Source organism: Pituophis catenifer, unplaced genomic scaffold, assembly GCF_029215685.1.
Source record: "Pituophis catenifer annectens isolate HBS135680 unplaced genomic scaffold, rPitCat1.0.hap2 SCAF_6, whole genome shotgun sequence".
NCBI lineage: Eukaryota > Metazoa > Chordata > Lepidosauria > Squamata > Colubridae > Pituophis > Pituophis catenifer.
Window position 1 is genome coordinate 22,646,294 of NW_027256886.1, and position 12,065 is coordinate 22,658,358.

Sequence of the window (12,065 nt, forward strand, 5' to 3'; positions counted from 1 at the left end):
AAAAATTTCCTCACCTCTACTTCAAATAAAATGAACAAATTACCGTGGTACAAGTTACACAAGCCCAGCTCATATTTTCAATGCAGATGGCTGACTTAAGCTAAAAATCCTGAGCTGATATGTAAAATACCATCATTTTTATATGTAAAAGCCACTGTGAACCACTAAGGTGAATAAGCAGCAATTTGGACCTTCTGAAAGGTGGAACATTTCTATGACTGTGGCATTGGAGGGATGGAGATTTATATTTTGTTCAGTTCTAAGCAGGAAGTATTAGGAACAGGTGAATATCTAATGATGGAAATGAGATAACTCTTAATCCAGGACCTGGAAAATAGGGCGAGGTAAGAGATAAAACATCTCCCCGCTCGTTCCTCACAGTAGTGATGCAAATTCCCCATGTCACCCCCTTCCCCAATTTCCAAAAAACTAAAGTAGAGTCCATAAAAAGATAGCCAACACCATAAAACTACACAGGTCAAGAATTGATCCTGAAAAATGTGAAATTCTCATCTGGAGGTAAAAACTAGATGCTGTAATTATATGAAGTCATGTAATTACTGAATTGCATAAATAATTTTGAACAGTAACTTGCAGGCCGGGAGTGTGACTGGTTTTGAGAAAAATCTTAATACGTTGTTTTTTTACCAGTTCTGTTGTGGAATAAACTCCTTGACCACCTGCTCTTTGCCTGGAGAAGAAATTGTGCATAGAGCATGTAAAAGCCATGCTGAACTAAGGATACTCTCAATAGTGAACATTAGGAGTGCAAAATTCAATCTTTAGTTTACCATCATTTTTACAAAAGAGTTTAACAATTTATCAGTATGATGATCTCTAATGCTAAACAAGATATTAATCAAGCAAGAAAAGATAAGTTGAGGAATTGCAATTTGACAAAGAAATGGTTCTTTAACTTCACCCTTGAGAAAGCATCTCCTAGATATTTGGACAGTGCTACTCTTCCGAGATTTTGGAAAACTCTTAAAACCAGTGGTGAAATCCAAATTTTTTTACTACCGGTTCTGTGGGCATGGCTTGGTGGGTGTGGCAGGGGAAGGATACTGCAAAATCTCCATTCCCACCCCACTCTGGGGCCAGCCAGAGGTGGTATTTGCTGGTTCTCCAAACTACTCAAAATTTCCGCTACCGGTTCTCCGAACTGCTCAAAATTTTGGCTACTGGTTCTCCAGAACCTGTCAGAACCTGCTGGTTTTCACCCCTCTTAAAACCAAATTCTGTTTCTAGGCTTATGTGGATGTCACTCATTGGTTAAGCTTCTGTTTTACTTCTCTCTCTCTCTCTCTCTCTCTCTTTTTTTTTTTTTTGTATCATCCGTTGTTCTACTTGTTGTAGTCTGGACAGCCTGTGTTTGTGGGTTTTAATTATTTACTTCTTATGGATTGTGTAAGCCATCCAGAATTTTCTACAGTAGGCACCTATATTGAATAAATGAAATGAGATCTTATTACTATGCCCTAATTTGTAACCTACTTTTGGAAAAAAAGGAAAAAGAAGTGTCCCCAAACAGTCAAAGCTGATCTAGATTATTTACACTGGTTCAAATCCATGTATATTAATGTTGTGGAAACAGACTAATCTTTGTTCCCCTTAATGAATAACATGCTTGGTTCTCTCAATCAAAGTAGACAACATGGAGTCCTCCATTTTTTTTTCCAATTCCTATTTGTCATTGTCATTTCTCAAGGATGTTATAAATATTTTAACAGCTACCCTACTTTCTGTGACTGCAAACACTGCATCTTGAGAAGTTTTCACAGAAAATCAGTGGCCCTAATATTATACTTACATTCCAAGTAAGCCAGGTATAAAGTTGATTTTATTATGTGATGAACATTTTAATTTAGAAATCAGCAAGACAGTACAAGGCAAAGAGAAAAATGTTGACTTTGGAAATGGTAATTCAGTACCAGAGGAGAGAAAGCTAGGGATGAATACCATTGGTCCCAATCAACATAATTTTTGCTTACTCTATCCTGTGATTAGCTAACAGTTCCAGCTGCTAGAAACTCCAAAAGACAATCACAGTTAAGATAAACTACGCCTGGTTCTGGGAAGTTTTTCTTTGGATTCCGGTTTACTTGAATAAGCAAAGGCTAGTAGCCAAGCACTATGAAAGTTGGGCTTACAACGTATGGTCTTCCTCTAGCCATATACGTGTGTTTCTAGTCTCTTCTAGAAGTTCTATTGAACTTCTGTTTTCATCCAAATTCAGGCAACTGTGGTTTGTATCAACTACAACTACACCAGAATTTCCTCTAAAGCAATCAATCAAGGCAATCAGAGATATTGCTTTCAAAAAATATTACATGAAAACAGTGGTATTCAAAACAAGGTTTTAAGAAATCTTTTTCTTAAAAAATGTGTATATATGTTTTTGCTATTCTGCAAATGTTAGAAGAATGCCAAGGGAATTGGAGCTAGCGCTACTTTCTCTAAATTTATATGGCTAATGTGACCCACTAGTAAGTAAAGAAAGCACGTAGTTGAATCACTCAGAGTGAAACCGTTAGCCCTAATTGCTTTTGCAAGTAGAAGATCCCAAAGTTTATTTGTTACCATATTTAGTTAAGAATATTTCATTATTGATGAAAATATTTCAGCTGAATACAGTAGTTGAGAATGCTATTCACTGTAAATGAAAACAAGATTCGCCAGCTAGACCAGCCATGTTCATATGAAGCTGTATATCCTGCTCCTCACAGTAATTAACTAGATACTAAGTAAGAAGTAAGAAAACTTGAAGGCAACTGTATATGTTGGAGTTAGTTTCACCCAACACATCTAATTACATTATCAACTATACTCCATGTCTGCCACCAAAACCTTTCTTCATTATAGCACAGCTGGGTTTCTAGCAATAGGCTCACAATTTTATGGGCATGCATACAGTTTGCAGTGCATTCCACAAAGCAGGCCAATATAAACTGTTGAACGCTCTTCGAAAGTCAATAAATACAATGACTATTTATTTTCCTTATCAAATTCTCTTTTCCATGGATTGTCTGCTGGTGAAAATCTAGTCACAACATCCTAAGTTTGAGTGGAAATAACTCCTAGTTGTCTGTTCCCACTGTTTCCAGAAGCAGAGATTCTCATGAGGACATTTCCAATGATAGCAAGAAAGTTTATGTCTCTGTAACCTTTACCTTTTATCAAAACAGGGATTATAATTGCTTGTGTTTATACAGAAGGGCTCTTCTTTGAGTATTAAATGAGTCATAACAAAGAATTAGTCACTGGGCCTAGTTGAATTTCATCAATTTTGAATTCCTCAACCGTTATTCCAGCTGTTCTACATGCTTTATCATTTTCAGTAACTTAATTACTATTTTTACTTCACCTCAACATTCAAGGTACAATTTTCTGAGTGTGGATGAACAGTGGATCTACTGGTAATCCCCACAGTTCTCCATGATTGCACAGTTACTAGAAGAATTTTCTCAATCTTTGAAGTCACTCATGCAAAGATCGTATAAATATCCAAACAGCATTAAAAAGAGCATTAGTTATTTAGGCATCTGAGACAGGCAAAGAGTACGTGGAGTTTGCTTAGCCTTCTCTACTTTCAACCATGGTATTCAAGTGTGTCTCATGATCTGCTTTTGGCTTATGGCAAACCTCATGGTTGAATTGTCTATATTGAGCTTCACTTATTTGCCTTGATTTATCAAGTCTGTGTACCAGATGGAGCACTAACTCCACCTGCAGGAGAAACTACAGTTGATCTCAAGTCGTGTCCCTCCCCCCCCCGAATATTTGTAGATCAGGGTTGAAATGAGGGGTCCTTGGTGATGATATCACTTAGTTTGGGTAATGAAACATCTGCAAGAAAACAACCAAACTCGGAGAGCACCAAGTCCAGATAAAGCAGGAGGGTTAGTCCCCCTGGTAAGCATTGTAAAATCATAAATGTTTTCATGGAAATGGACAAACCAAACACAGAAGATAAAAACCAGTGTTGAAATCCAAATTTTTTTACTACCGGTTCTGTGGGTGTGGCTTGGTAGGCATGGTGTGACTTGGTGGTCGTGGCTTGGTGGGCATGGTAGGAGAAGGATACTGCAAAATCTTCATTCACTCCCCACTCCTGGGGGAAGGATATTACAAAAACTCCATTCCCATCCCACTCTGGGGCCAGCCAGAGGTGGTATTTGCTGGTTCTCCAAACTACTCAAAATTTCTGCTGCCGGTTCTCCAAACTGTTCAAAATTTCCACTACCAGTTCTCCAGAACCTGTTAGAACCTGCTGGATTTCACCCCTGATAAAAACTAATTTACTATGATTGCAACTAACCCTGTGCTACATATATTCTTCTCTACTGAAATGCAGCCTCTAAATTTTTATTTGAATTAAATATACCATAGGAATCTACTCATAGCGTTGGAATGAATCACTTAAGCCATCAAATCCAATTCTGTAATTGGCATTCTTAATTATAATTTTCTAAGTAAAGTACCCCACTCCCATGGTTGCCTAGTCTTGGTTGAAACAAACAGAACGCATCTAGCAATAGCACTTATATACCTCTTCACAGTGCTTTACAGCACCCTCTAAGCAGTTTACAGAGTCAGTATATTGCCCCCAACAGTCTGGATTCTCATTTTACCAACCTCAGAAAGATGGAAGGCTGAGTCAATCTTGAGCCAGTCAGGATAGAACTGTCGGTAGTCAGCAGAGTTAGTCTGCAATTCTACATCCAATCACTGTGCCACCAGGGCTCTAGTGAAGAAGACCTTCCTCTCTCCCTTGCTAATTAGTTCAGTTATCAATTTTACCTGTTCTCTTAAGGTAGGGATGTCAAACTCAGGTCTTCACGGCAGTGTCACATGATGTATTGGGACTATTTTCCCCTTTGCTAAAACAGGTGTGGGTATGGCCAGTGTGTGACATATCTGGCCCGCAGGCTGGGAGTTTGACAGCCCTGTCTTAAGGTGCAAAGAAAGACTTTAAGGCTTTTTAAGGATCCTACAATGTAATATAATAAGTTTATATAGCCACCCTCTCATATTTGGATGGCTAACAATTAACAACAAAATAAATGCTAAAACATTTTTTTTTAAAAAAAATAGCATAGAATATTTGCCAACGGCATTCATAATGCTCCACATTCAAATCATGAAATGGGCTTACCCACACTATTAGGTTCCCAGAATAGATGACTAACCCAGGTTTTTAATGCCTTATAAAATGCCAGCAGGGTTGAGGCAAGTCTAATTCCAGGAGGGATGGCATTCTGGAAGACAGGTGGGAAGACAGAAAGGCTCTTTTCTTGACTCCTAAGCATGGCATTTTCTCATAGCCAAGATCTGGTGCATGCCTCTCCAGCTGGATTTAACAGTGGATACTCAACAGTGGATAGTCACCACTGGGGGAGATGGTCCCATCAGTAACTTGGCCTCAAGTCACGAAAGGCTTTAAAGGCAACCACCATCAATTTATTAGCTTAATCCTTGTGTTCATGTAATTGTCTATGGGATTACTGTGTTATCAATTATAATATTACATAAAACAATCAAAGATGTCCCTTTAATTCTCTACTGCTTAATTTGGTATTAGAACCCTTGGTATTGGCTACCCTGTTTCCCTGAAAATAAGGCCCAACCGGAAAATAAGTCCTAGCATGATTTTTCAGGATGCTCATAATATAAGCCCCAGTTAAGATTGTCAGCCAGATGGATGCATTTAGTACCATATTTCCCCAAAAACAAGACCTAACCAGAAAATAAGCCCTATTACGTCATTTGGAGCAAAAATTAATATAAGACCCAGTCTTATTTTCAGGGAAACACAGTATTAAGACAAGCATGAAATCAATTTCTTAATTGAAATTAAGAAATTTGTTCAGCTGAATTTAAATATCAGATCTTTATTTATTTATTAAGTTTATATGCTTGCCCATCTCACTATCCAAAGCAACTCTGTTGGCTTAAGCTGTTATATGCAGTTTATATATATTATCAAATACCTTTTCCTAAATTTAGCAAAGTGACACAGTTACATGATAAATGTTTTGAATATACAAATATTATACCAATCAATCAGATTCTGATGATTATAGGGAACAAATTAAGTTTTGTATAGTGTCCAGAAGCAATTAAATATTATTTAAGATTTAAATTATTAAATTATTAACCCTAGGAGAAGACCCTAGATGAAATATTTCAAAGGTCCCACCCAGATGAAGGAGATTAAGGGATGGATGAAAATACGCCCTAGGTTTGTGGGAAAGAATTAATACTGAAAAATATACATACAGTAGCAAGCACACAGATACACACTTTGAAATCAATGTCTATATTGGTTTCACTTACATACTTTAAAACAGGTTGGTAAGTTAATGGTTAAATTTGATACTGGAAGAAGCAAATGCCCATGATCTCACTGTTAAAGATACAGCTCTATTATGAAGATATCACTTTGAATTCTCTTGATAACTTTGGGCTTATTTATTCACCTCAACCATGCACTGGAATGGAAATTAAGTTGATTAGTTACCATTGTTAGATTAATTTGAGAGTTACTATTTAACAGCAAGTTTTTGGTTCTAACATGTGTATCAGTAGGAATTTGATTACTTTTCCAGCACCAAAGGCTGCCAGACATATCTGGATCTTACTGGGCAGAAAATTCAAGTTGATTCTTTATTTTCATGAGAAACTGACACTGTTGAGCAAATGTGACCATGTCATTTCAAAGGACAGAATACCTTATGACACCAGATTTGCAATTACCTTTCTTCACGCACACACACACTCACTCACAGGGGGAGGAGGAGGGAGGGAGGGAGGAGGAGGAGGAGGAGGAGGAGAGAGAGAGAGACAGAGAGAGAGAGAGAGAGAGAGAGAGAGAGAGACAGAGAGACAGAGAGACAGAGAGACAGAGAGACAGAGAGAGAGAGAGACAGAGAGAGACTTTATATCTGATTTTAAACAGTATTCTGAAAGTTTGACAATATTTGGTACCTAGAGGTCATGTTTAATACTTTGGGAGAAACAATGATGCAAAGTGAACCAGGCTCTGTCACATACAGTATGTCTCTGTTTAGGATTTTCTATTTATTCCAAAATACGAAGAAGGTGAAGTTTCCTTTTATAAACGGTGTTAAGCTATTTTAACCTCAAGATATGGAGAAATCACATGTAAACATGTGATTTCAGTAAACATGCCACTGAAATTCAGCAGAGCAGTTGAGGGATAGCCGTCTGGGGCACCTGTGGGGAAGTGGGAAAATTAAAAGAAGATCAAGATGGTATTGAATGGTTGTACCTTTTTGACCTCCTGATTCCTGCATTGCAAACATTCCTGGGAGCCACCAAAGTAGTTCGAGGATTCCAAGCAGACCTGGTGACTCTAGTTACCCATTCCTATCCTATAGGTAAGGGAGTCCATTTTGTTCCATTGGTGGTTCCCATAACCACATCAGCACAAGTCATTCCAGTGATCTCAATCAAACCTGCATTCTTTTTCTATGGCAAATGTTAGTCCACAGTTGTTTCTATGCCATTTGAATATTATCTAGTCTCTCATAAGTCACTTATATAAACTTGGCTCTCATGAAGTATTGGTATATTCAGGTGTATTGGTGGGCTCTGTCAGAAAAGTCTCTTCCAACGATGTTTCTTTTACCTTTTCCCCACGGTAGAGTTTTTTTTTTTTTTTTTTAATTTGATTTATATGCCGCCCTTTTCCGAAGACTCAGGGCGGCTTACAATGTGCTCAGCAATAGCCTTCATCCTTTTGTATATTTATACAAAGTCAGCTTATTGCCCCCACAACTGGGTCCTCATTTCACCTACCTTAGAAAGGATGGAAGGCTGAGTCAACCTTGAGCCTTGGCGAGATTCGAACCCTGCAGTAATTGCAGGCAGCTGGTCTTAATAAGCTTAATAACAGGGTGCTTTAAACCCCTGTACCACCAAGGCTCTTGAAGCATTCCTTCCCTCTTTCAGTCATCCTAAAGTTATATCAGTATGAATTTTGCTGTCCTAACTGTTGGTCCCTAACCTGTTTATAAATTAACTCTGTTTCAAGATACTAAAGTCATTGACTTCCCTCCAAGGTGAAACAAAGATGACAAAGCATAATGCTTTTACAAGTCTTGAGGTTACTTCTGAACATTATTGGTATAAAAAAGAAAATCGCAACTGATGACATTAGGCTCAGAACAAGTAAATACAAGTTAAGGTTGCCTCACTCTTGCTTGGAAATGAGATGAAGAATATCTTGGGGGCATTCAAAGATAGTGTTTGAAGTAGGCCTTGCCAGGTGCCCCATGATACCGAGACCAGGAGTTGGGTTCAGGAGAGAACAAAGAGATTGTTCCAAATCTCTTTGAAGAGTAACAGTAACATTAACAGAGTTGGATAATAGGACCAAAGAAACAAGTATCTACGGTACATCTGAAAACTGGCTCTTTCTCTGTGCTAGGGTGGATGGACTACTGGATGCAGATCCAGTGTCCTCCATGCATGAGGCTCCCCTCTTCCTCCTTCCTTCTCCACCATCATTCCAACCACCATTTAACTGTTAGCAAAAAGAAAGTCAAAATATCAGTGTTCCTACTTGGGAAATTGCAAGAAAAAAGGGGGTATCAAGATGTATGGGATGGATTGAGAAAATAGAAGACCATCAAGAAGTCAGAACATGTGACTAAGAAGCTGGTGAAGGGATGGAGCATCCAAAAATGTATGACTTTCTTGCCTAAGATCTCCTCAACTTCCACAGCAGCCCTGCCTCCCTCACTGCTCTAAAGTATTTGTCTTGGGCTGTGACAACAAACTGCTGTCATTTCTGACTGAGAACACTCCTTGTCTGACATAATTACCTTTCCCAAACAATAGTAAAAGAAGAAGTACCTTACCCCTCACATTTTGGTGAATTTGGAGGTGTACTTGTTGGATCTTCTTCAAGGATGGTCCTGAAGTGTATTGGGAACATGCCTCCTATAACGTGCATGGCTTCCTCAGCATCTACATAGCCACGTAAATCAAATTTCCCCAGGAGTCGGCATTCTTCCTCCGGCTTCTTTGGAGGGTCTGAAGTATCTGCGGTGAGCACATGCTCCAGTATGAAGAGAAATAATCCTATGCACAATAGCCACAATTTTTGGCTGGCCATTTTAACTCCGAGCTGCTGGAAGAAAATAATAGCTGTTTTGAAAAAAAAACCTGAGGCTTTTATGAGGCTCTCTCATGTTTATAACTCGCCAGCCTATAAAGGAACAGGTGAATTCTCCAGAGACAGAGAAGTTGATTCTTCTTTGCTGCACAGCTGTCAAGATGCAGACTTACAGCTGAAGAAAGGAAAAAGCCCATATCTTTTTAAAAGGGAAAGAAAACATGCCTTTTTTTTCCTTTATTTTATTCAAAACTGAATCATTTGTACTATGTTATGTGTTTTCAATATCCTGTAAATATGTGTGTGGATTGTGATTTCTGTTGTTTATATATCAATATTTTTGTTCGGATATTGATCATTAATAATATAGACTATAATAATCATTAATGTATATGATCCTTTTGAGGTATCACCCCAAAATATTACTTGGTAAGGTCAAGAATCCTTATAGGCTTTACTCCTATATTTACTTATAGGAGAATCAGATATAGACTAACCTAGCGTCTTAGTTTCATCTGTCATGAAGAAAATTCTCTCCCCTTTATTCAAAATGCTTAAGCTGCCTTCAACCAAAGTTACATTCAGCAATCCGTATTTTGGTAACTGTCTTTTAGTGCCATATTTTGCTTTAAGTATGGATAAGGCCATTGATAAGTTTGTCTATGACAATTTATTATTAAGTTATAACTCACCTTTCATTCAGGAGTTTAAAGCTGTGTACACAGTGCTTCCCTTTCTTTTTTTTCTCTCACCTTGGGAATTAGGGGATGGACTGAAGCACAGTACCAGGTCCAAGTAACCCAGTTAACTTCTGAAGCTGGTGGGTGGACCAAAAGATGGGTTCTTCCTGTATGGGCAGTCGTGCCATCCTTTATAGCAGGGGTGTCCAACCTTGACAAATTTAAGTCTTGTGGATTAATTTCCAGAATTCCCCAGCCAGCCTTGCTTTAGAGGATTTCATTTTGCTTCACTTTCTGGAGTAATGTCGAACATCACGAGAATATTCAGAATTCCAAGAAATTTGAACAATGTTAGAGAATGACCACGATGATGATTAGGAGACAGGCAACTAAGCCTGAAGAAGGGAAATTGAAGGAATTGGGTATGTTTAGCCTTGAGAAAAGATGACTGCAGAGGATTCAGCAGCCTTCTTCCAAAATCTAAAAAGATGCAGAAGATCAAGAGTAGGTCCCCTCTTGTTCTAGATGCAGGACATGGAATCCAGTAATAAATTTAAGTTACAGGAAGACAGATTTCATTAATACAGTAGGAACAAAAGAACAGTTCAATAGTGGAACGAATTATTTAGAGGCCTGTTGGTTCAGCCTCTCCCCCACTTCACTACAGCGACGATTTATTATCCAAAAGTAACAATTAAATTTTAACAAAATTGAGGCTACCTTCTTATTGTCTAGGATACTTTACTATGGATTCTTCCACTGAGCAAAATCTTGGGCTGCTGGCCTAAATGTTCCTTCCAACTCTATCATCCTATCATAATAAATGGGACATGATTGAGATTTCTAAAAGATATAATCATATGGAGAAATTACATACAGAAATATGTTTTTCCCTTCTCATGATTGTAGAAGTGATGTTGACTGACTGGAAGAAAATGCTTCTTCCCACAATGTGTAGTCAATATGTGAAATTTGCTGTGTAACGGGATGCAGGAATTTTCACATTTTTTAACCCATCCACAAACTAAAATTTGGCTTCTATGAAATTTAAGACAAAGGTTTCCCCGGTCCAGTTGTATCCAATTCTAGGACATGGTGCTGATCTCTGTTTCTTGGCCAAGGGAGCCAGCATTGTCTGAAGACATTTCCATGGTCATACGACCAGCATGGTTATACATCAAAGGCACACAGAGTACTGTTACCTTCCCACCAAAATGGTACCTCTTTATCTACTCACATTTACATGCTTTTGAATTGCTAGGCTGGCAGGGGCATGTAATGGCTGTTCACCCTATTGTGCAGCACTCAGATCTTGAACCCTGGCTGTCAGCTCTCCAACTGACAAGCTCAGCATTTTTAACTACTGAGCCATCGCACACTAAATGTGACAAATTTCACATGATGACCGTCCATTGTGGGAAGAAATGCAGTCAACATGTGAAATTTGCTGTGGCAAGAAATGCAGGAATTTTCACATTTTTGAATCCATCCACAAACTTAAATTTGGTTTTTATGAAATGTACAGTTCTTTAATTTTTTGCAAAGCCTTTCTCCAACTAAAAGAATCATACAAAGAAATAGCAAAGAAAAGTCTACACAAAAATACTGGTGAAAGCAACATATCAAGTACCTGGGATATTTCTTCCAAAAAAAATATACTTGTGAAAAACTGTGTCCATTAAGCACATGGTATCCAAAATGCATAGGAGAAATGAGCAAAAAGGGGGATTTCAGTGCCATTTGTTTCTTCAACAGATCTCAAGAGAGAAACAAAGCACAGAAATGAAAAATAGAAAGATTTGTTTACATCAACATAGCCACAGTTGAAATGGTTTTAAATTATTTAAAATTTCAGAGTATTTCATACATTAATAGGGAGTAGACCAATGTTGCTATAAATCAAGATGACTTTATTTCAGTGAGAAGCCATTATTTCCAAACATATTGTTTTGACATTTTGGTTTGAGAAAGACACAGCAAGAAATTATTCAGCAGATGTGCTTGTTCTGGATGGTATGCATGAGGATAGCCCATGAGGATCTTATTAGCCTGCGATTCTTCTGGAACTGACATTGATGTTGGCAGCCATATAACTATTGGGATATTCTTTTATCAGTTGGGTTAATAAAGTAAGTAGGTTCCTTAGTAGGAAATCTATTCCATCAAGTCCATTAACATGTTAGGTAAAGGTAAAGGTTCCCCTCGCACATATGTGCTAGTCGTTCCCAACTCTAGGGGGTGGT

The 12,065-nt window shown here is 38.1% G+C and overlaps 1 protein-coding gene across 1 annotated transcript in view; it reads right to left on the reverse strand.

The window, feature by feature from the left end:
- Nucleotides 1–9,142, reverse strand: part of LOC139318477 (vomeronasal type-2 receptor 1-like) — a 31,324-nt gene extending 22,182 nt beyond the window's left edge. The window contains exon 1 of the mRNA XM_070945940.1: nt 8,886–9,142. Within this exon, the coding sequence (XP_070802041.1) occupies nt 8,886–9,142 (257 nt within the window). The remainder of the gene's footprint in view (nt 1–8,885) is intronic.
- Between the last annotated feature and the right edge of the window lie 2,923 nt (nt 9,143–12,065).